The following is a 26,100-nucleotide window of genomic DNA, read 5'->3' as shown; positions in this document are numbered from 1 at the left end:
AAAAAAAAAAAAAAAAAAAGATTTCCCTTTGTGCAGCAAATATTAGATTGTTTAATACTTAAGCTAACACTGTTCAAAGAATGTGAAATATTACCAAAAATCTTAATGAAAAACTCAAATATTTCTTTAAAGCTAGTGCACTAGAAAAATGTACCTTGGAAACTGAAAAACAACCAAAAAAGATACCAAATATTCACTTTTCTTTGCTCTGAGACAGTCTCTGTGTAGTCCTGGCTGGCATAGAAGTCACTATATAGACCAGGCTGGTGTCAAACTCACAAAGACCCACCTGCCTCTGCCTGTTTTGGGTTTAAAGGAGTTGGGACACTATGCCTGGCCTATCCATTTTTTAGACCTTTCTTCTGTTGAGACAAAGTCTTGCTAAATAAATAGCCAGTCTGCCTCGCAACTTGTAGCAATCCTATTGCTCCAGCCTTCAAGGGCTGCTGTTCCAGGCTGAGCCATCTCTGCTTCCTCCGTCTTCCCAGGCCATCCACCTCTCACAGCTGTTTGCACATTAGCATGGAGCTCACTGTGCTACCCAAGCAGGCCTTGAACTAAAGGCAGTCTTCCCCCGTTACCCTCCTGAGAGGAACTCACGCCTAAACTACCACATCCAGCTCTGAATTTAGTTTAGGATGCCATAAGGCCAGGCACAATAACAAATACTGCTAACTCAGCACTGAGGCTAAGAAGAGTCCTGAGTTTAAGGACAGTCTGAATGACAAAACAAAGCCCTGTCTAAAAGAATCAAAACCAAACAAATTACATCATTAGGGATAGGGAGGTGGCTCGGCGAGTCAGCGGAAGAACCTGCACATCACACGCATTCACCTCAACACTCTCACACAAAATAAGGTTTTGGTTTTTTCCCCCAAGCAAGGTATCTCTGTACAGTCCTGGCTGTCCTGGATCTTACTCTGTAGACCAGACTAGCCTTGAGCTCAGAGATCCACCTGCCTCTGACTCCCAAATGCTGGGATTAAAGGTGTGCACCACCACTGCCCAGCCACATTAAGTATTTGTAAAAATATCAAGAACAGCTGGAGAGATGGTTGAGCAGTTAAGAGCATTTACTGCACTTGCACAGGACCATGTTCCATTTCCAGCACCAGCATTAGGTAGCTTACAATCACCTGTTGGATCTGACGCCCTCTTCTGATCTGGTATACATACACACAGACAAAACATGCACACAAATAAAATCTTTAAAATAAATGGCATTGGGTGTTTAGGAGTGATTAGCAAGGAAAAGGTGGCCCTGGGTTGTCTTGCGTGCAAACACACACACAAGCCAGCCTCTTAAAACTATAAGCTTTCCTCAGTCTAGTTAAAAAGCTATGAATTATATGTATTTTATCTACTTAACCTTTCTAAATTATACCTCATTTCTAGTGTCACATGCAAAGATATACAATATGCTTAAATATATTATTATACTAATAAACACTCAAAACTTTCATGAAATCTCAAGATATAACTATGCACTAAAGCACACCATTAAAGAGTCAGTAAGCTCCACATCCTATCAAATTAAGAATTACGAGTTTTAAGTTCAGCACTGGGATGGAGGTTAGAGGGAGTTAAGTTTCAGGCCACCGTGGGTTACAAGGTGAGAACCTATTTCAAAGAGCCAGCAACTAGGAGCAAAGCATACTCTGTTCTTAGCACTTTATACATTATATCCTATATTTTGCAATGCAGCAGTGAGGGGATATAAAATAGAAAACAGGCACCAGGAAGATTTAGACAAGTAAGGTAAGCACAGAGTGACTTTTAATACACCAGTCAATATTAATAAAACACAAGTCAAACAGACAAGTGCAAATATTTTTCAGACCAATGTTAATAGGAAAACAAAGACATTTTTTTTTCCTTTTGGAGGGCAACATCTAATATTAGCCAAACCTTGTTAGTCAAATAGCTAACCAAATGTAAAATGTATTTTGTGTAAAATTTGGAATAATCAGAAGTCATTCTGGCATTTCAAACAGCTATGTACAGTATTACCAAGATCAGTTTATATACACAAACATTGAAGAGAAGCTGGGCAAAATATTTAAAAATAGGCTAACTATACAACCAAGTACAAGACTTGACATAAGGAAACACGTTTTAAAGAGGACATTATAAGAAAAAAAAATTACAAAACCAGTAACAATTATATTACATTAATACAGCGTTCAAACATGGAGGGACAGGAGCACTTTTTCAGTGCACTAGCTTCAAAGTCCAAAGAACAAAAGGCAAGCTGCTCTTCAGGAAGAGCAGCTCCACATTTCACATAATTGTTCTGAAAGAGAGCCTATTAACAACAATGATTGTTTAATGCTAGTCTTACAGCAAGAGGAAACTAAAATAGCAGCAAATTCACAAGGCAAGGCTTCCACAGAATGACCATTCCATGTACACACAATGCCTAAAGTGCTCCCAGTTGGATATACAAGTATAATTCACAATAGAAAAAAGAAACGTAAGACTGACACAGGTACATCGGAGGCTGAGTAGTAGTACTGAGTCTCTGAGCAGTTCTCTTTTTGAAGGGAGAGGATGTTCGTAGTAAGGGCCTTGAGTCCTTTCTAAGGGTCCCAGCTAGGAAAGATACCTTCCATCACACTGCAATAGTGAATGATACGCAGCACCCAACACAGTGGTTAACGCTGCAAAAGCTGGTGGAACATCCAACAGTGACTGAAATCCTACATGAAACAGACGGGAAGATGAGACAAAAGCCTGACATAGCCAAGTCAGAATATAGCTCTCAACTGTAATTCACATAAGTCCTAAAAGGCATTTCAGGAAAATTACTGCTACCAATAGACAAAGTAAATTGCAAAGCGAATTCTAGCAGTGATTTAACCTAGCTTCCTCTTGTCACAGTTTTTTTTGGAGGGGGCAGTGGGGGGTGTGAGCAGTTCAGTATATAGTAAGGCTGACAGAGCGGTTCATTTTCTTTCCAATAAGTCGAGAAGCTCTATTACTCTGGGTGGTGGACCTAGTGGCCATCCGATCCGTGAAGAGTGCTCGTTCCTCAGCTGCAACTTTGGCTGCCATCTGGGCTTTCTTGAGTTCTCTAAAAAAAATAAAAAAGGAAGCAATACATTTTATTTACCTACTGTATTAATCTTATAAAGAGTCTTATAGGCCAAATACAAACTGAATTGTTGTGCTGGCCAGTTTTATGACAACCTGACATAAGCTAGGGTCAGACAGAAGGGAGCCTCAAGTGAGAAAATGCTTCTACAAGATCAGGCTGTAGGCAAGCCTGTTTCTTAATTAGTGATTGGTGTGGAAGGACCCAGCCTGTTGTGAGTAATGCATCCTTGGGCTAGTGGGGTGGCAGCACACACCCTTAATCCTAGCACTTCAGAGGCAGAAACAAGTGTCTATGTGTGTGTTCAAAGCCAGCCTGGTCGGGGCTGGAGAGATGGCTCAGAGGTTAAGAGCATTGCCTGCTCTTCCAAAGGTCCTGAGTTCAATTCCCAGCAACCACATAGTGGCTCATAATCATCTGTAATGGGGTCTGGTGTCCTCTTCTGGCCTACAGGCATAGACACAGACAGAATATTGTATACATAATAAATAAATAAATGTTTAAAAAAAAAAAAAGCCAGCCTGGTCTACAAAACAATTTCCAGGACAGCCAGGACTGTCAGACAGAGAAACCCTGACTTGAAAAAAATAAACAAAAAAAGCAGACTTAGTAAGCCATGAGAAGCAAACCAGAAAGCAATACTCCTGCCATTTTGAGTTCCTGCTTGGCTTCCCTCAATGAACAATGGATGTAAGTCAAACAAACCCTTTCCTTCCCAAGTTGTTTTGGTCATGGTGCTTCATCATAGTAATAGTAATGCTAACTAGGACAATTGTCATATACTATCAATTATTTTGAGATGCACTTGAGAAACAAAAATATAACAGAGCTTTAGCTTACATACTCAAATTTATAACTTGTGCTTTTAGCATTAAACTATAAAGACAGCAAGAATTTTGGGTCTTAAATAATTTCAAATTACACTTCAATTTATATCAAAGGACAAAATTTAATTTTAGAATCTAAGTATAAAATTCTTATTTAACATAAAACCTCTTCAAGTTAAAAGTCAAAATGATAGCAAATTGAATTAGAAGGTGTTCAAGGTCAGCCTCTTCTATAGTAACTTTGAGGTAAGTTAGGGACATGAGAGTTCCATTTCAAAAAAGAAACATGCTGCCGGGCGATGGTGGCGCACGCCTTTAATCCCAGCGCTCGGGAGGCAGAGACAGGCGGATCTCTGTGAGTTCGAGACCAGCCTGGTCTACAGAGCTAGTTCCAGGACAGGCTCCAAAGCCACAGAGAAACCCTGTCTCGAAAAACAAAAACAAAAAAAAAAGAAACATGCCTACAATCCCAGCACTAAGGGGTGAGGTTGGGGGTATAGAGGGAAGAGGATGAGGAGTTCAAGGCTAACCTTGGCTACATACTGAGTTTGAGACTAGCCTAGACTATAGGACTATATGATGAATTACTACCTCAAAAAATAAAGGGGTATAGCTTAATGCTACAGAATTTGCCTAACATAGGCAAAGACTTGTGTTCAATCCCTAGCCCTGATGTGTAGATGTCATTATATGGTATGACACATCTGGGCTGGTGATAAGGCTCAGTGGTGAGGATACCTGTCACTAGGTCTGACACCCTGAGTTTTGATCACCAGAATCAACATGGTAGAAAGATCAATACATGTCATGTGTTTGACATTCTTGGAGTTTTGATCACCAGAATCCACATGGTAGAAAGATCAATACATGTCATGTGTATACACGTACACAAAATAATGAAATCTAATTAAAAAAAATAAGCATGAGGACCCCCAGCACCCACACAGAAAGCAGGGTAAGACTGAAGATTTAGCTCAGTGGTAGAGCCTCAGCTATGGGGGTGAGAAGCAGTATAAGTGTAATTGCACATGCCCGTAATCTCAGAGCTGTGAGGCAGACAAGAGAATCCTGATTGCCCAGACAGCCTAGAAGTCTATATGAGCTGGCATGCTCCAGGTTCATGAGAAACCCTATTTCAAAAATTAAGTCTTTTATAGTGATGCATGCATGCATTTAATAGCAGAGGCAGAGAGAGGCAGAAGGAGGTAGATCTCTGAGTTGAGGCCAGACCTTACTCTTCATCAAGACAGGAATTCTCTGTGTAGCCCTGGCTGTCCTGGAACTCCCTATTAGACCAGGCTGGCCTCAACTCAATTAAAAAAAAAAAATGTAGCAACATAATTGACATTAATTTCACAGTTTCATCAACAGGCTGAAGAAAATGCTGTAGGAAAACATTAATGTTGGTAAAAGTCTGGGAGAAATATCTTACAGGTTTGATTCAGCTTCTACCATGATTTAGAGCTTTGAGAAAATGACCACTTACACGAAAGCATGAAAACTGAATACAGAATGTCACAAAACCTAGGAAACAAAAGCTCTACCACTGAGCCTTCTCTTTCTTTACATCCCACAGCATTCTCCCCAGGCCTCTGTGCTGGGGATGAATCCAGGACCTTTGTTCACTGGGCTAAGTACTCTTAATACTAAGTATCCACTTTTTTTTTGGGGGGGGGGAGGGTTGAGACAGGGTTTCTCTATGAGATAACTCTGGCTGTTCTGGAACTCACTTTGTAGATCAGGCTGGCCTTGAACTCAAAGATTTGCCTGCCTCTGCCTCCCAAGTGCTAGGATTAAAGTCATGCACTGGCTGGCTAAGTCCCATTTTGCAATCCTTGCTGACTGTGACCTCCCTCTGTAGATTAGCCTGGCCTCTAACTCACAGAGCTCTTCCAGCCTCTGCCCCTGCCTCCCAAGTGCTGGGATTAAAGTGTGCCCCACCACTCACTGATCCTTTACTTTCTGAGACAGGTTCTCACCAACTTGCCCAGGCTGAGGCTCAACACTGTTGAAAAATTTGAACTTGAGATCCTGCTGCCTTTGCCTCCACACAGCTGGGATCACATGTCTATGTCACCACACCCAACTTAGCCTTAATATTTATCATGTGTCTAGTTGTACAGTACACACTTGTGCAAGTGCATACAGAGGCCAGAGGTCAACATCACGTCTTCCTCAATTGACATCCAAAATCTTTAACGTTTGCAACATAAAGCTTTTTAAAAATTATTTATGTGTATGGGTGATTGCTTCATATGCATGTATATCCATGACTCCTGTGTGCGCCAAGGAGACCAGGAGAGGGCAATGGGTCCCCTGGGACTGAAATCACAAACACCTGTGAGTCTCCAATGTGGTGCTGGGAAATTGAACCTCAGTCCTATGGAAGGATAGTCAATACTCTTAATTGCTGAGTCATCTATTTCTCCAGCCCTCTTTCACTGAATCTAGAGTTTGATGGTTCAGCTGGGCTGGTAAGGACCAACCTGTTTCTGCCTCTTCAGTGCTGAGATTACAGACACAAACCTCTACGCCCAGCTTTTTTTATTATTCATTCATTCATTCATTCATTTATTATGTATACAATATTCTGTCTGTATGCCTGAAGAACAGAAGAGGGCGCCAGACCTCTTTTACAGATGGTTGTGAGCCACCATGTGGTTGCTGGGAATTGAACTCAGGACCTTTGGAAGAGCAGGCAATGCTCTTAACCACTGAGCCATCTCTCCAGCCCTACGCCCAGCTTTTTAAGAATGGGTTGGTAATAAACTTTTTACAATCTCAGGTTCTCATGTTTATGTGGGAAAACCTTACCAACTGAGTCACAATGCCCAAACCCCACTTAAAGTACGTAATTGCAAAGTTTGACAAAAACCCTAAAGGATCTCTCAGAATTTGAGAATCAATGAGAATTAAATTTAAAAAATTAAAAAAAAACAATAACAACAAAAAAATCTACTTACTTCTGCAAAAGAGAATTTTTGAATTTCTCAGCATTCAATTCTATTCGTAATTGCTCTGCGCTCTTTCTTGATGCAGACAGCAACGCTGAATGCTTCACCAGCATCATCGCTGAAGGCCTTTTCTCTGGATCAGGATGAATCATAACCTGAGAAACAAAAGCAAAATTGTGATTAAAAACTACTACTTATAGCTGAGCATGGGGGCACGTGTGTTTAATCCTAGCACTGGGAGGCAGAGGCAGGTATATCTCTGAGTTCAAGGCCAGCCTTGAACTACAGAGTTGCAGGACAGCCATGGCAACACAGAGAAATGAGAAACTCTGTCTTGGAAAACAAAACAAAAAATAAATCTACTACTTATGGCCAGGTGCATGCCCTTAGGTCCCAGTACTCAGCAAGCAGAGGCAGACAGACCTGAGTTTGAGGCTAGCCTGGTCTATATAGTTCCCAGGACGAGCTACAGACACCCTGTCTCTAGAATACCCAACCAAACAAGAAAGACTACTACTTAGAACAATCCTTTTCTATAGTATGAACATATATTATTCTCATTGGTTAGTAAAAAGCTAACAGGCTGGTAGCTGGGCAGGAAGTTAGGCGGGAAAGCTAAACTGAGAATGATGGAAGGAAGGAGGGTGGAGTCGAGAGAGATGCTAGTGGCAGTCCAGGAAGCAAGACACATGTAGAAGACAGGTAAAATCATGAGTCACATGGCAATACACAGATTAATAGAAATGGGTTAATTTAAATGTAAGAGTTAGCTAGTAACAAGCCTGAGCTACTGATAGAGAATTTGAGAAATATTAATCCTCTGAGTCTCTGGTGGTAGGGACAGGAAACGTCTGGCTACAACACTCACTTTTAGCAACTCTGTCAACTCCTGGGAAAGCACTTGTGGAATTCTGGGTAATCGACCCTGCCTGATTTCATGCCACTGGTCTCCATTTCGGGGTAGGGGTTCAGCACCAGCAGCACATACAACTGTGAGAGCAAGAGCAAAAATATCTGCTTTCGGTAGATGGCTATAGTTCTGTAAAATTTAAAAGAAAAAAAGTTAGTGGTCAAAATAAAATATTGTACACAATGATGGTCTAGGTAAAATCACATTAAAAACCTTTCAATGCCACATTTAAGCATCTATTCAGGAAATAAGCTGCTAAATTTAGGAGGATGCTGACTTTTTTTTAAATTACAAATAATAAACTGGGGTAGGGGTTAAGTACATATCTAAAAATAGATGCTGCTTTATCAGATGCCCAATGACATGCTCTGAACCAAGTATCCTGCCCGCTGGAGATGCATATGCAGACAATGTGTATGGAGAGAAGAGCAAGGAGACTAAACAATTAGATGTCACGTGGTACAATATTTCATAATCTACCTTTCATTTCCTCAGTAAATACAACATAATCATTCTTCTGACAACTGCCTAAGTGGGACAAAGAAAGTACTGTAAACAAAGGAAAAATAATTACCTCTTGTAAAACTTCATTTGCTAGAAAACGACTATCACCTTCTTCAACTTGTGGACTAGAGATTCTTGTTACATGCCCAAGATCACCTAGACGGTTTAGAAAAGTACAATAGCTCAGTTAGCAGAGCACTCACCCAGCATGCACAAGGCCCTGGCTTGGTATCTATAACCACACAAACCAGGCATGGTAACACATGCCTGTAATCCTAGGACTCAGGGTAGATGCTATCCAGGCTACACAGCAAGTTCAAAGAAGCATACTGAGATGCATGTAATGCTGTTTCAAAGTATATAAATATGGACTGGAGAGATGATAGCTCACCAGATAAGAGCACTTGCTCTTGTCAAGAACCAACATTCAGTTCCCAGCATGCACATAGTAGCTCAAAACTACTTGTTACTTGAGTCTCTGGGAATGCTTCTTCTGGCCTCCTTGGGCACTAAGCATATACATGATGCATTTATATTAAGGCAAACACTCAAAAAGAGGATTATGGAGATGGCTCAGTGGAGAAGGTACTTATCAAGAGTAAGGAGCAGAGTTCAGATTCCCAGAACCCATGTAAAAGCCAACAGAGGAGCACATGTCTGCAAACCCAGAACTACCTTGAGATGGGAAGCGGACACAAGAAAATCCTAGGAACTCACAGGCCAGCTAGTCCGGAATCCAAAACAGGGTACAACAAACAAAAGACCCCAACATGAAACAAGAGGGAACATGCGGACTAACACCTAAGCCTGTCCTCTAATATCCACACGTGCTGTTGCACACGCGTGCCCACCATGTCCACACTACACTTACACACAACCAACCCCCCAACCCCTCTTAACTTTAACATAAGTTATCATAACAGTTAACAAAAGTTTTACCTATTTTAAACATAACTTTGTTGGATATCCAGTCATCTTCATCTCCTTCTTCAGAGACAGCATTCGGGATTGAGGTTCGAGATATGAAAATATTACCTGTTGAATAACAATATTAACAAACAAGGCCAAATATAAAAACTACCAATAAAGCCAGGCATGGTGGTATACATTTTTAATCCCAGAACTCAGGAAGCAGAGGCGGTGGATCTCAGAGAGTTCAAGGCCAAGCCTAGTTTACAAATCAAATCCCAGGACAGACAGATCTGTTACACAGAGGAAATCCTATCTCATAAAGAAACACACCACACACACACACACACACACACACACACACACACAAAGATTTAAAAAAAAATTAAAATCGATAAAGTTGGTGAGATGGCTCAGTGGGTACTTGCTACCAAGCCTGACAACCTGAGTTCAATCCTCAGAAACTGCATGGTGCAAGGAGGAAAAAAAAAAAAATCACAGAAAATCATCCATCCAGAAAATCTTAAAAACGCATATTTTTTTCCAACCCAATCTTAGTGAGAATAACAACCTCAAGGGATAAAGATGAGGATCTACACCTGGGTAATATATATGTATGTATGTATATTTGTTTTGGTTTACAGAGACAGGGTTTCCTGTGTAACTTTGAAGCCTGACCTAGAACTCACTCTGTAGATGGGGCTGGCTATGAACTCAGAGATCTGCCAGCCTCACCTTCCTGGGTGCTGGCATTAAAGGTATATGTCACGACCACACAGTAGGGAATATTTTTTTTTTAATTTAGCAATGACCTCTAAACATTTGGGAGTCACTGCCAAGACCCTTTTTGCTTATATATTAATCTTTAGTACTCTATTAACTTAGAAATAATATAAAAACTAATAATAATTCAATGCTGAAAAAAAAGGACCCACTAATCTTATATTTTAGATTTACTCATTTTATTTTATGCGTGATTGTTTTTCCCGGCATGTATGTATATGTACCATGTGTGGTCATTGACCATGGAGGTCAAAACAAGGCATTGCTTCCTGTGCAAATGGAATTATGGATGGTTGTGAACCACCAGGTGGGTGCTGGGTTCTTTCCAAGAACAAGAGCTCTTAAACTGCCAAAGGATCTCTCTCCAGCCACAATTTTAATCTGATGTTATCAGGCTGGAAAAGAAGGATGGGTCATTTAGCTACTATCCAGTACCTACATCCCAATATTGTTTATGGCTTATTTCCTGCTACAAACAATACTTCTTTTTCTTAAAAATCACCTCATAACTGACTTAAGTCTGAATGGCATATTTGTTTTTCGGTATGTGGGTGTATGACATATGGGTATGTGGGCTAGAGATTAATGTCAAGTCTTATTCCATCGTTTTCATCTTACTTTATGAGATAAGGTTTCTCACTGAACCTGGAACTTTTAGTTTTGGCTATACTGGCTGGCCATCAAGTTCCTAGAACCCACCAGTCTCTGTCCTCATCTCACTCCTATGTGGGGTTACAGATGCAAACTTCTGCACTCAGCTTTTACACAGGTGTTAAAGATCTGAACTTTGGTCCTCATGATTGCACAGCAAGCACTTTTTACCCACTGAACCATTTCTCCAGACCAGTGTATTTCATTTTAATAGATTTATCAATATTACATCGATTTTAGTATAGCATGATTATTACTCATCTGTGAAGTTTCACTTTATAGGACAATATATTCATGGTGATATTTGTAATTTTGAATTTTTTCAACCTCAGTACCACAAACCACCCCAACAAAATTCCTTTATGTCCCTTAGTATTTCTAGCCTTTGAACCTTGTTATACAAAGATTCATTGTATTTGCTGCTTAATATAAGATACAGCAGTACTGCCTAACCTTATAGTCTGATCTCATACCTATATCCAAACATTTCTTCCTTTTTTTTTGAGATAGAGGTTTACTTGTTCAGTCGTGGCTAGCCTGGACTATATAAACCAAGCTTGGCTTCCAAATCCCAGAGATTCTCCTGCCTCTGCTCCTAAAGTGCTGGTATAAAAAGTGCGTACACCATACTTGTTTTTTTAACTCCTTTAAAAAAATAACTTTAGTCAGGTGAAAATAATTTAACTGTAACTCACAAGTTGTATAAATCTACTTAAATTTTATCAAACCAACATGTTTAATAAAAACAAATTTTTTAATCTGTAAAATCCAAATTAAAGGGACTTGTCGGGATATAGAGATGGATCAATGGTTAAGAGTCCTTACTGTGCCAGGCAGTGGTTGTGCTTGCCTTTAATTCAGGACTCGCGAAGCAGAGGTAGACAGATCTCAGTGAGTTCGAGGCCAGCCTGGTCTACAGAGATAGTTATAGGACAGCTAGGGCAATTACAGAGAGAAACCTTGTTTGAAAAACCAAGAGTTTTTATTTACTGCTATATTGTAGATAACTGGGATTTGGTGCTAGCACCTACAAAGTGGTTCACAAATGCCTCAGTTTCAGGTTATCCAACATGCTTGTCTAGCCTCCAAGACTAATTTAAACTAAATTAAAAATTAGTTGCTCACCCTGCCCAGACAGGGTTTGTGTAACAGCCCTGACAGTCTTGCTACTTACTGTGTAGACCAGGCTGGCTTCAAACTCAGAGAGATCCACCTGCCTCTGCTTCTTGAGTGCTGGGATTAAAGGTGTGTGCACCATACCAGCTAACTAGTTTGTTTTTGTTGTTGCTGTATAAGAAAAGCACCTTGCCTGAAATAATTAGTTTGAATTCATCAGCCCTTCTAAATTCCAATTTACAGGAACTATAAGAAAGACATAAACTAAAAATGCAAGAAAGCAATTGGTTAAACAGAGAAGTTTATCTGTAGGGTTAAGCGTGTAATTTTAAAGTAGAGGGGCTGGAGAAATGGTTCAGTGGTTAAGAGCACTGGCAGTTCTTCCAGGGAACCAGGTTCAATTCCTAGCACACACATGGCAGCTTACATCTGTCTGTAAATCCAGTTCAGGACTTCTGAGACCCTCACAGGCATACACGCAGGCAAAACACCAATGAACAGCAAATAAAAAATTATATATTAAAAAGGAAAAAAAGAGTAGAAGGGTAAAACCTGAAAAGGGAAAATGATAATCAGACACACAGTATGGTATCTACTAGTTTAAATGAATCAACTATGAAATATTTAGGCCTGTTGGGGGCTGGAGGTGGGGGTGGTCTAGTCTTCCCATCATAAATCAATACTAGTATTTTCATATTGCTACAATGAAGTAATTTATTTCCAATACCCAGGTTCCAAACAGCACAGCCAAGTATTTGGAATACTTACTAGGTTTTATATCCATGTGAACCAAAGACATTGAGTGTATGTATCTCAAGCCCCGGCCAACTTGCAAAAGCAGATCCTTCAGCTCTCCCTCGGTAAAGTAACTCATGATTCTGTAGTTCTCACTTATAGCATCAGCTAAACTCCCACCTAACAAAGACAGCAAAAATTAACATTTTTTTCATTTTCCCCTTATTTACAAAAAAACCTTTTTTCCCTTCTCTCTATATGGAACAACTGCAATTCTCCACCAAGAAAATTACATTTTATAGAATCCCCCTCTTCAACTTGCTCGGGATATCAACTTTTATTTATTGTTTTAGTATAAAATATACTAACAAATATAGAAAATAGAATTTAACACTAGGCCTGGTGATGTAGTAACATAATACCAGCTATCTGGGAATCTAAGGCAGGAGGATCATGAGTTTGAGGCCAGCTGTGGCTACAAAATGAGTTTTAAGGGTAGCCTTGGCAACTCAGAAGACAGTCTTCAAATGTAAAAAGGATTCAATGCCTAATGAACATGGATAGGTCCTAGGTTAAATCCTCAGCGCCAAGGGGGAAAAAAATTTAAACTTTCTTTTAACTTATTAACTTCAACAACCAATTCAGTTCACTTTCTCAGAGTAAACCAGCAGTTTCTCTTTCTGAGGGGGAAACCTCTGGAGTGGAACAAGAGCAGGGGATGGTGGTACATACCTTTAATCTTAGCACTTTGGAGATAGGGGCAGGCAGATATCTGTGATTTTGAGGCAAGCCTGGTCTACACAGTAGGTTACATAGGCAGAGATAGTGAGAACCTAACTCTAAATAAACTAAGAAACTGATTAAATAAGGAAAGGTCTTTACTACCTATATGACTTAGTGATTCATAAACTACTAGACTGCTAGTTATTTATGAAGATGAACAAGAATAAACCTTACCATCAAGTGTTTCTAAAACTTCTATTTCTGTTTTTTTTTTTTTTAAAGACAGGTCTCTATGTAGCCCTCCTGGCTGGCTACAAACTCAAAGATCCATCTGCCTCTGACTCCCAAGTACTAGAATACCACCACCACATTCAGCTACATCTCCTTTTGTCTTTTTGGTTTTTTGAGACAAGATTTATGTGTGCAACAGCCTTGGCTGTCCTGGAACTTGCTTTATAGACTAAGCTAGCCTTGAACTCAGAGATCTTCCTGCCTCCCGAGTGCCAAGATTAAAAGTGTGCACAACCACACCCAGCTACATTTGTCTTTATATATATATATATATACACACACACACACACACGTATACATATATATGTGTGTGTATGTATGTATAAGTCAATGCTCTTATGTGTGTACATCTGGAAGGTAGAAAAGGGTCTTGGTGTCTTCCCACACATTTGAGCAAGTCTCTCGCTGATTGACTGTCTCAGCTATATTACAAACCAGTAAGTCCCAGTGATGCTTCTGTCTCTGCCTCCCTGGGAGCTGGGGGGGGGGTTGGGGGGAGTCTGAGGCAAATTCAGCAATTCTAACTTTTATGTAGATGCTGGACTTTATACTCTAGTACTTGTAATTGCACAGCAAGCATTCTTACCCACTGGGCCCCCTCTGGGGGCTCCCTAAACAATACATTTTTTTAATCTTTTTTTTTTCGAGACAGGGTTTCTCTGTGGCTTTGGAGCCTGTCCTGGAACTAGCTCTGTAGACCAGGCTGGTCTCGAACTCACAGAGATCCGCCTGCCTCTGCCTCCCGAGTGCTGGGATTAAAGGCGTGCGCCACCACCGCCAGGCCATTTCTTTAATCTTTATGGAAACAACTTAAAAATGGAAACAACCCAAAAGTGTGGGCTCAGCTAGGTGGTGCACACATTTGATCTCAGCACCCTGGAGGCAGAGGAAGGCTGACCTCTGTGAGTTCAAGGACATCTTGGGCTACACAGAGAAACCCTGCCTCAAAAAAAATAACCAAAAAAAAAAAAAAGGAAAAAGAACATAACTTACTTAATACAGATGTATTAATGAATTCTAGCTTTAAACTAGACTGGACAGATGGTGGATAAAGCAGGATTTCAGAATGGCTTCAAGAAATGGCTAAATTTAGATGAATGGAGTCATTGTCCTTTTATGAGAAACCAACATCAATGTTAGAAGCTCACAAAATGCAAAAGCTAAATGCAGTGAAATTTGTTGGAAACAACTTTATTATTTGAATGTGTATCCCAAACTTCAAGTATTGAAATCTGGGCCCTAGTAAACAGTAAATAGAGAGCTGTACCTTCAAGAAGGGATTAATGTGAAATTAAGTCTGGTCTCGTGGTACTAGTCTCCTGGAATATCTTAAGATCAAGGTCTGCCTTGGCTAGAGTCCTAGCTAACTGCTTAGTGATACCAGTCACAGCACAACGCACACAAAGAACTGACGACACAGCTCAGAGGCAGGGCACGGAGAGGAGTCAAGGAGCTCTCAGTCAAACCCTAGCACCACAAAAGGACTGTCGTGAAATTTGCCATTGAAAAATAAAAGGGCCAGGGGTGGTACCACATGCATTTAATCCCAGCACCCAGGAAGGCCAATTTAGTCTGCATATATAGAGCTTCATCCAAGAATATACAGTGAAACCCTACATTCTACATGCAAAGATACAGCATGAAGGACCACCTCAGATGCTCACGTCTTGTTCTTAGACTTCCCTTCCTCCAAAACAGAGAAACAAATTTATTATAATCGCCTCATCTCACTGTATTATTTTTGTACAGCCGAAGAGAATAGACTAAGATAATCTTTCCTGTGTGCTCAGGAAAATATACAATATGGGAAGGCATACTAGTATGCTGTCTTCTCATGAAGCTCAGCACTGAGTAGCAAGCATATAAATAGAACAAGTTCTCCTACTGAGGAATGTTAACAGATGTCACAGAGGGGCTAAGGCTTCCAACTTGAAATCCATGTTACCCTTCTGGATGAGAGATGAAAAAGGGAGTCAGGTAAGGTAGTGCATGTCTTTAATCTGCACTTTGGGCATGCAGAAGCATGAGAATCTCTGTGAGTTCCAAGCCAGCTAGGGTTACATAGCAAGACTCTATCTTAAAAATGTCACACACAGATACAAGAGAAAGGGAACCAGAAAGATCGTAATAAATATTCCCATGGTGCTTCTTTCTTTCTTTTTGGTTTTCGAGATAGGGTTTCTCTTTACCTGTGGAGCCTGTCCTGGAACTCGCTCCATAGACCAGGCTGGCTTCGAATTCACAGAGATCTGCCTGTCTCTGCCTCCCTGGAGTGCTGGGATTGATAAAAGGTGTGCGCCACTATTGCCTGGCAGTGTTTTATTTTTTAAACTCAAAAGTTTATGAATGAACATGACATCACTTACCATTACAATATTCATTTTGTATAAGCATGTGATCATCTTCTGCCCACGCAGAGAAATAGCGAACCACATGGGTATGCTGCCCAAGCACAGCATGAGCATATACTTCTCTCAAAGCATTCTGCCTAGAAGAAAAATATTAACAGAGCGTTAAACCATTTCTACTCAGGACTAAATAAAATCACCTGAAGCACCATAAAGTAAATATGACCTTTTAAACTATCATTATGCTAAAAGGTGTCTTATTTAACAGAACTAAGAATTATGGAAACTGGCATAGTAGTACACACTGTAACCATCAGGGAAATTGAGGCAGGAGAAGGGGAGTTAAAATTATCAGCATACAATGAGCTCACCAAGGCTAGCCTAATCTACATAAGATCAACAAAAGCATTAGGTATTTGGTTACCTAGAACTTTAATGTTTACCAATAACAAAGGAGAAAAAATACAAAAGACAGAAATGATTAATACGTACTCATCAACAGAGCCAGCCAATGGTTTTTTTGATCGCTTAATGGCATAAATGCATCCATCTAGCCTCTTCACACATTTAAACACAGAACCAAATTCTCCAGAACCAATTTTCTCGACCTCATGAAATTCAGTTTCATACCGCGACTTCATATTGCTTTCAGTAATTGTAATTCTCTGTAATATAGGATATCCATTTATAATACAAAGATATAAAATTAAAAAATTTTTCTACCCTAGGTTCTACTGTTTATATGACATGTAGACATATATTAACTAAATTATAAAAAGCTATTTACTTTAGCAGGTCTTGTTTCATCTTCAAATTCATAATCACTGGCTTCCATGTCTTCAGAGGAACTAAAAAAAAGAATTAAATGTTATCAGAACATACATCAATTTAAGATTAACTTTACATAACTATAGAATGAAATAGATTTTTTAATGGATAGAAAAAAAATGTAGCATGATTAATAAAAACCCAGAGACAGATATTGGGGTTCAACTTGAAGACCAGAAAAGCAAAGCAGTCAGCCACTGGCTCTTACCTCTACCTCAGTCTAACAATGACAACCCTACTTCCAGAAATGCTCAGAATGAGACTGAGCCTGAAACCTGTGCCCTCCCATCTTAAATTTATCCTCTCTAGTACTGGGATTAAAGGTATGCAACCACCACTGCCCAGTTTCTATGGCAAACTACAGTGGCTACTGGGATTAAAGGTGTGCTACCACTGCCTGGTCTGTATGGCTGATCAGTGCAGCTGTTTTACTCTCTGATCTTCAGAAAAGCTTTATTTGTTAAAACACATATGATATATCACTACAAAAAAAAAGAAAGCATATAGTTAATTTTGTAACCCTAAAATTTGACTCATCTGATTAAAAAAAAAAAAACCCTGCTGGGCAGTGGTGACATATGCCATTAATCCCAGCACTCAGGAGGCAGAGGCAAGTGGATCTCTGTGAGTTCAAGGCCAGCCTGGTCTACAAGAGCTAGTTCCAGGAACAGTTAGAGCTGTTACACAGAGAAACCCAGTCTCAAAAAAAGAAACAAAAAGAAAAAATCCCTACCGAGATATGCTCACTAACTAGACTACTGCTACACAGACCAAAATTAAAGCATTTCTGAAATCAAATCCCTGCCATCAAGATAGCTCAAAGCAGCAGTCCTCAACCTATGGTTCGAGATCCCTTTGGGGTAATGTAAAATACACACTAGATACTTACATTTACATTAGATTCATAACAGTAGCAAAATTAGTTATGACATAGCAATGAAAATAATTTTATGGCAGTATTAGTAAGGTTGAAAACCACTCTCTCAGAGGGTAAAGGTTCTAGTCACCTCTTGACACCTGAGTTCAAGCCTGGGGACCCACACAGTGGAAGGAGAATCAAGTCCCTAAAGTCAACCTCCACACACACAAAATAAATACGTGTAATAATAACAATTCTCTCAAATTACTTGAAATTAGATGTCTGACAAGAAATCTAGGCTTGGGGTTAGAGACAACTCATTGGTTAAGAGCACTGGCTGTTCTTCCAGAGGACCTAGATTCAATTCCCAGCACCCACCTGTCTGTAACTCCAGTTACAGGGGACCCAACATCCTCACACATGCAGGCAAAACAGCAATGCACATTAAAATAATTAATGAATTAACACTCTAGTTTTCTTTTTTCAAGGCAGGGTTGCTCTGTGTCGTGGATGTCTTGGAAATCACATTGTAGACCAGACTGGCCTTGTACTCAAGAGATCCACCTGCCTCTACAGAAAAGCTTGGATTAAAGGCATGCACCACCAATGCCTGGTCTAGGCCTTTTGTGTATAAGAGTTTTTGCAGGTATGAGCATTGCACACACGCCCAGGGCCTAAAGAGGTCAGAAGGAGCAATGGAGCCCCTGGAGGCAGTTACAGCCATTTCTAAGGCATCACTCAGGTGCCTGAGAACTGAACCCCAAGAACAGCAAGAGCTCTCAACAGCTAAGCCATCTTCCCAGGAATCGAGGTTCCCTATTCTTTTCCTTTCTTACTCCAGTTCTTCCCTCCATCCATCCCTCTCCTGAGAGCTGGGCGCTAATGTTCATTAGTGAAGCCTTTCAGAGCAGAAACACGCACTCAGTACAAACTGAACAGTACATGGAACCCCGCTTAGGTGTACAGAAGACCCAAACTGTAAAGACTTACTCATTAAAATATGCTCTCTTTCTCCCGCGACACTGTCCTGAGGAATGGAGCAATACAGGATCCGGAGTAAAAGGATTAATATTCACTTGAAGAGTTTGCCGGGTGTCGAATTCTCTTCTTCCTGATTTTTCTGTGTTCATGAATAGAGAACTACCCCGGAGTTTAACAGAGCTGGAATCAATTACTCGAGCTTTGGAAAGCAAACTCTATGAAAGGAAAAACAATCTTCAGGACACAGCCTTCAACTGGCCTTTCTAGGTGGCTGATGTAGTCGAAAGCATCACATAGTGAAGGACAGGTCCCACTACCCGACTTGGGGAAAGAAAAGAACAAGGGATGGGCAATACACAAGCCTTCCGCACATTTCAAGTAAAATAAACAGTGGCTGACTTAGGGGTCAGGTTGCACACTATCTGTAAAAGATAGCAAAGTAAAAACCGGAACCAAGTCCTTAAAAGGAACATTTATAGCGACTAAAACCAACTTTATATCAGTGGCTAAAAATTAACAAGCTCTTTCAACATTCTAAAAATAAAAGCGATAGGTCTGAAAAAGTCCCTACTTCCACCTCAAGAGGGCTTTGGAAGGCGGCCTCACTGGACTCCTCCCACTACTATAAGAACCATGCCTTGGGCAAGTCCGCTAATAAAATAGCAACGCTCCAAAACACACGTTTTCTCGAGGGTTATGACTAAGGGTGCGTGGAAATCTGCAAACACCGACTCCCTTTCCATGTTAAACTTAAGGGGCATGTTTGTCTTAATTTGGGAGAAATGTCTTAATGTGTGTGTGTGTGTGTGTGTGTGTGTCTTCTCAAGTGTTACTAGTGATAGTGTACACGTACACGGGCTATTCCGGAGGGGTGCTGACCACACACTTCTCTAAGACACCTTCATTTTAACACATAGGCCAACAAACCCTCAGAGCAAACCCCAGGGTAAACACAAAGCTTCGCTAATACTAAGTCCCGAAAGACAATCAAAAGCTACCTGGGGTGTTCATGACTCTGCGGCTGTAAACGCAGAGAACTCCCAGAGGGCAACACGAAACCAGAAGTACAGAAGGAGAAAAACCCCTTTAATAAGCCTAACTCCTTCTACCCGGGCTCCCCAAATTACAGGCCCGACCACCGGGTTTAAATGGCACCATATGGCTCGTAGTGCCAGGTGGCCCGCCCCAAGCCGGCAGTCTCGCACACCGCGCCACCGGGGCCACCTCCTCAGCCACCTGGACGGCGGGGACCAACCCCTTTGTAAGATGAAGAAGTTACAGCCCAGGCCCATTGTTCAGTTACATAATCTTAACCGACAACCTCTGGGCAGAGCCAAAAAGAGGGGCTGCCAACTTTTTTTTTTGGTGGCGGCGCAGGACGAGAGGGGTGCGGCGAGGCGGTTATGTAACCGAACCCCAACAGCGGCGCGCTCGGCTGCAGCGCCGCGGTTTTGTTGTTTCTTATTTTTATAAAGGCCCTGAAACCGGGTGTCCCGGGTCCCCGCGTACCTTGGGCGTGTGCGGCGTGTCGAACAGTCGTAGTTTGCGGAACGTCTTGTGCGGCGGGGTGCTGGGATAGCCGGGCAGCGGCGAGCAGCGGCCATCCATGGCCCGCGGCGACCCACACCCCCGCGGGGACGCATCCCCCCGGCCGCCGCAGTGCACCGGCGAAAACGAAGTGCCCAGAAAGTAGGCGGTGGCCGGTGACTTGACGGGGGACGACGAGCCGAACCCCTCCTCCTCCCAGGAGTCGCCCTCGGTGCCGGCGCCCGCCGCCTCCGCGCCCCCGCCGCCGCCCCCCAGCAGCAGATCGTCCTCCAGCTCCCCGGGACTGCTGGGCTCGGCGCCGGGCGAGCGGCGGCGCTCGGCCTCGGCTTCGGCGGGGCTGCGCGCGGAGGGCAGCGGCGAATCGGGTTCCTGGAAGGCCGAGTCCTCCCCGGTGCTGTGGCCGCTGCCTTCCTCCTCCTCCTCCTCCTCTTCCTCTTCACAGTCGCTGCCCGGTGCGAAGATGAGTTTCTGCCGCAGGCTGCAGGCGGCCGCAGCGCGGCGGGTGGGCGGCGGCTGCTGTCGGCTCAGGAAGCTCATCTCCCGGCTGCAGTCCCGGCGGAGCACGGGAGAGCGGAGGACGGGCGAACACAGGCCGGCGGTGTCCAGGTCGCGGCAGGCACAGGGGGCGGGTCCGCCACGTGCGATCGGGCGCGCCGGGCTCAGGCTGCAGCAGGCCTGCTTGGTGGCTGCGGCGGTACCCGGGGCGGCGGCTCCGAGGAGCTCCAAGCTCCCAACGCCGCGACGCCGACGGCTGCGGCGCGGACCGCCCAGTGGACACTGACCGGTCCAGGTAGCAGGCAAAGGTCTCCGCAAGTTCGGCCGCAAGTTCGCGTTCCGCGGCTTCCCGCGACCGTTAACCACGTGACGGCCCAGCCCACCAATCCCGCCCAGCCCGGGGTTTGAAAAAACAGGGGAGGCGCGACGTAGCCCGCAGGGGCGGGCCCAGCTACGCGATTTTGGCGCGAAATCGCTGGCCCGGGAGCCGCGGCGCGCCGCCAGTCCTGGGCGTGTCGCGGCGTCGCGGACCAATCAGCGAGCCCGGACTGCACAGACGCCCGTCTGCGTTCCCCGCCCGAGTGAGCGGAGCCTGCCGGGAGGCGGTCCGGGCGGAGGGCCGTGGGAGCGTGTCTCCGACCCGGGCGTGGTCTGCGTGGCTCAGCCTCTGTCCCCGGGTTCCGAAGCATCCGGGCACCGTGCAGCCCTTAGGGACGGCCAGAAGCCTGGCCCAAGCCCGTGTTCTGAGGTCCGACCCCTGGGGCGTTCTAGGCGTTCCGGAGTGGCGGTCTGAGTCGGAAACGGTGACCGTGCTCTGGACGTCCTCTAAGGCGGCCTCTTCAGCCCTGAGTCCCGCACCAGACCCAGGGCCCACCGCGCTGCCCTGGTGTTTATATTTGTTCGCTAGCACGTGAGAACGTGCTGGCCTGATTGGCCCTAGGAGAAAAAACAAACAAAACCTAAGGAAACTACCGGCACACACCTGTAATTTCAGCAGTTTGGAAGCTGAGGCAGGGGGATCAGAGTTCAAAGCCATTGTGCTCTGTAATGGTGCTGTTACAAAAAAAAAAAAAATTGCAGGAAATACCGGGCAGTGATGGCGCACCCCTTTAATTCCGGCCCTGGGCAGGCTGAGGCAAGCGGATCTCTGCGACTTGGAGGCCAGCCTGGTCTACAGAGCAAGTTCCAGGAAAACTGGGGCTGTTACACAAAGAAACCCTATCTCTAAAAACAAAAAAAAAAATTCAGGAAAAATAAAATTTCCCACTATCTTGTCAAACCGTAATTTGATCTGTCTCTTAGTATAAATACACATACACACGTGTGTACTTAATTTGTACGCTCTCATTATTATGACTTATTTTAGGGCTTTTGTTATTTTGTTTTACCATTCATTGCTGGAGTGGGAATCAAGACCAGATTGTCCTACAAAAAAGTAATTTTCTTTTTTGCTAACAATTAGAGCTAGTAAAATTGAGGATATCTGTAGAAAATTTAATGTTTCCTGATTAGATTTACACTGTCTAGAAAATAGCTATTCATACTTATTTCTATTGTCTTTTATTGCAGTTATGAGAATTAGTTTTTGTGATATTGTGTATGCTGTTTTAACACTTCAGAGGCTGAAAACTCCAACTGATTTAATTTTTTTTTTTTTTTTGAAGCCGAACTTTGTCATGTAGCCCAGATTAATTGAACTCCTGGCAAGTCTCCTCCCTACCTCCACCTCCAGAGTGCTGGGATTCTAGCACACCCTGCCAGGCCAGGGTGATTGGTTGGTTGGTTGACTGGCCATTTTTTACAAGATAAGAGTTTCATTGTGTGGCCCTGGCCTCTAACTCACAGAAATCCATTTGACTCCCAAGTGCTGGCTGGATCGGTTCTATTAGATCAGGACTGATCAAGTGATCTGAAAATAATAAAGACCAACCTCAAAAGAAGCAGATTGTCTTGTCTTCAGAACAACGAAGGCCAGCCGAGTCTCCTCAGGAGTGGAGACTGCACCGTGGATCAGGGGATTTTAGGGTTGCTTAGGACAGAAAAAGGAACTTCTGCGTGGAAGTTTCCATCTGCACATCTGTTCTGCTTAAATTGTCTCAAGGTTGTAAATACCAAAGGAGGTTGTTGGTATGTTGACCTTGTGGGTAAAATTTATCATCTTGTCAACTCCTCTGCTGCAGTATCTCAGCTCACATGAAGCTTTTGGGCATTTTGTAATCCTTCAATTACAAGTGTGAGGCATCAGGCTCAGCTTCCAAGCTAAATTTTTGTTTGTTTGTTTGTTTTTCTAGACAGGTTTCTCTGCAGCTTTGGAGCCTGTCCTGGAACTAGCTCTGTAGACCAGGCTGGTCTCGAACTCACAGAGATTCGCCTGCCTCTGCCTCCCGAGTGCTGGGATTAAAGGCGTGCGCCACCATCACCCGGCTCCAAGCTAAATTTTTAAATTATTACTATTGGCAGGTTGGGTGGCACACACTTTTAATTCCAGCACTTAGGAGGTGGAGGCAGGCAGATCCCTGTGATTCCGGACCTATGCAGTAAGAGCCCATCTCAGAAATGACTTATCAGTGTGTATGTGCACATGCAAGCATGCTGTGGTGTGGACATGGGGGTCATGAACCTTTGCATGAATTATCAGTGTGTTTGTATACATGCCACCATGCAAGTGTGTTGTAGTACATGAGGGTCATCAACCTTTGCATGAATTCCAGTGTGTTTGTACACATGCTACCATGCAAGTGTGGTGTGGACATGAGGGTCATCAACCTTTGCATGAATTCCAGTGTGTTTGTACACATGCCACCATACAAGTGTGTTGTGGTACATGAGGGTCATCAACCTTTGCATGAATTCCAGGGAACAAATTCAGGTTTGTCAGGCTTACACTGCAAAGACCTTCACCCTCTGAGCCATCTCTCAAGCCCTGATAAGCTGCATTTTTAATAGCAGCCCATTTTAACTAATATCCAGCATGGGGGACTTCCTGAGATCCCAGCTGGTGCTGTGAACCACAGCTGTCTGATGTGTCTTCTCATATACTAGCCCAAACTGTAATTACACTGTGATAGCGGAGTGTGGTCCCCGTCCTTCTGCCTCTGCCTGTGGAGTATTGGGATTATGGTGTACACCACACCTGGATCACACACCTTTAGTTCTATGTAGGATAAGAACTTTACACTGGTCTGTTTCAGTGAGAGAAATTATCCCATCTACTATGGCCAGAGCCCTGGAGGTGATTTCCATCACCCTCCTTTTCTTACCTCCCTTCCTCTATTCTTTGCTATGGATTGTAGCATGAATTCTAATTGGACTTAATAATAAAAAACTTGAGTCAGATGTAGGGGTTAAAGCTGAAAGATCAATCCGGGCGATGGTGGCGCACGCCTTTAATCCCAGCACTCGGGAGGCAGAGGCAGGAGGATCTCTGTGAGTTCGAGACCAGCCTGGTCTACAGAGTTAGTTCCAGGACAGGCTCCAAAGCCACAGAGAAACCCTGTCTCGAAAAAAAAAAAGCTGAAAGATCAGAGAAGCAGAGCAGCCAGCCACTAGTTTTTACCTCTATTGAATGCTCAGACCAAGGCGATCCTCCCCCTTTGAATCCTCAGACCGAATGCTCTGAGCTCCTGTTTCCTCCGCCTTTTATTCCTCTCTCTACCCAGCTTTATCTCTCCTGTCACCGCCTCCCAAGAGCTGGGATTAAAGATATGGGATCCCAAGTGCTGGGATCACTTTTGTGTGAGCTCTTTTTTTAGACTGATTCAATTTCGTGTAGCCCAGGATGGTCTTGAACTCACCTGCCTCTGTCTCCCTAGTGCTGGGATTAAAGGTGTGTGCCACCCTGGCTTCTATGGCCGACTAGTGTGGTTAGCTCCACATCCTGATCTTCAGCCAGCTTTATCTGTCAGAGCACAAGCAAAATATCACCACCGTGGAAGCTGACAGTTTTTCAAGTGCGCCACCACCGCCCGGCATAATCCCAGCACTTCAGGAGGCAGAGGCAGATCTCTGTGAGTTCAAGACCAGCGTGGTCTACATGAACTAGTTGCATGCACTGGCACAGGAGACCACTTCCTAGATATAATCCTAGCAGCACAGACGCTGAGAGAAACAATTAATAAATGGGACCTCCTGAAACTGAAAAGCTTCTGTAAAGCAAAAAACATGGTCAACAAGACAAAACGACAGCCTATGGAATGGGAAAAGATCTTTACCAAACCCACATCGGACAGAGGGCTGATCTCCAAAATATACAAAGAACTCAAGAAATTGGTCATTAAAGGAACAAATAATCCAATAAAAAATGGGGTACAGACCTAAACAGAGAACTCTCAACAGAGGAATCTAAAATGGTTGAAAGACATTTAAGGAAATGTTCAACATCCTTAGTCATCAGAGAAATGCAAATCAAAATAACTCTGAGATTCCATCTTACACTGAATGTAAGAATGGCTAAGATCAAAAACACTGATGACAACTTATGCTGGAAAGATGTGAGTTAAAGGGAACACTCCTGCATTGCTGGTGGGAATGCAAACTTGTATAACCCCTCTTGATGTCAGTGTGGTGATTTCTCAGAGAATTAGGAAACAATCTTCCTCAAGACCCACTAATACCATCGTGTCACAAGGACATGTGCTCAACTATGTTCATAGCAGCATTGTTTGTCATAGCCAGAACCTGGAAACAACCTAAATGCTCCTTGACCAAAGAATGGATAAGGAAAGTGTGGTACATTTACACAATGGAGTACTACACAGCAGAGAAAAACAATGACTTCTTGAAATCTGTGAGCACATGGATGGATCTATAAAACATTATATTGAGTGAGGTAACCCAGACACAGAAAGACAGATATCATATATACTCACTCATAAGTGACTTTCAGACATAAAACAAAGGAAAAATCAACCTACAGTTCATAATCCCAGAGAACCTAGACAACAAAGAGGCCCCTAAGAGAGACATACATAGATCTAATCTACATGGGAAGTAGAAAAAGACAAGATCTTCTGAGTAAATTGGGAGCATGGGAACCATGGGAGAGGGTAGGAGGGAAGTGGAGAAAAATATATAGCTCAATAAAAACAATAAAAAAATCTTAATTTACTATTGCAATAATAAAGCTGTGTAGAAAGAAATTACAAATTGTAGACACTTTAGAGAAATCTGTTTTAGTTTTTTTTCTTGTTTTTTTTTTTTTTTTTTGCTTATAAGCGTATGTTATTTATTTATTTATTTAAAGACAAGGTTTCTCTGTAGCTTTGGTGCCTGTCCTGGAACTAGCTCTTATAGACCAGGCTGGCCTCTAACTCACAGAGATCCGCCTGCCTCTGCCTCCTGAGTGCTGGGATTAAAGGCATGCGCCACCACCACCTGGCTAAGAAGAGTATGTCATTTAAACTACTGATGCTTGAAACGGTGATATCATTTTTCCTCTGATTAAAAAACATGCTAATATTTGTTCAGTGAGTTGGAGTCAAATCCTGTTTAGAAGTGTGCCGTGGGCCGGGCAGTGGTGGCGCACGCCTTTAATCCCAGCACTCG

At 42.9% G+C, this 26,100-nt stretch overlaps 1 protein-coding gene across 1 annotated transcript; it reads right to left on the bottom strand.

Moving 5' to 3' along the window:
- Positions 1–1,763: 1,763 nt before the first annotated feature.
- Wee1 (WEE1 G2 checkpoint kinase) lies at positions 1,764–20,814 on the bottom strand. The gene is made up of 11 exons (XM_005350990.2): positions 20,023–20,814; positions 18,523–18,728; positions 16,633–16,693; positions 16,338–16,510; positions 15,864–15,985; positions 12,517–12,663; positions 9,229–9,324; positions 8,360–8,445; positions 7,744–7,914; positions 6,885–7,030; positions 1,764–3,073 (listed from the first exon to the last, which is right to left on the bottom strand). The coding sequence occupies exons 1-11, from the start codon at positions 20,596–20,598 to the stop codon at positions 2,917–2,919; spliced, it is 1,941 nt and encodes a 646-aa protein (XP_005351047.1). The 5' UTR covers positions 20,599–20,814; the 3' UTR covers positions 1,764–2,916.
- Positions 20,815–26,100: the final 5,286 nt, after the last annotated feature.

This window comes from Microtus ochrogaster, chromosome 8 (genome assembly GCF_000317375.1).
Source record: "Microtus ochrogaster isolate Prairie Vole_2 chromosome 8, MicOch1.0, whole genome shotgun sequence".
In the NCBI taxonomy this organism is placed as follows: Eukaryota; Metazoa; Chordata; class Mammalia; order Rodentia; family Cricetidae; genus Microtus; species Microtus ochrogaster.
This window is presented reverse-complemented; position numbering and strand designations above follow the sequence as displayed.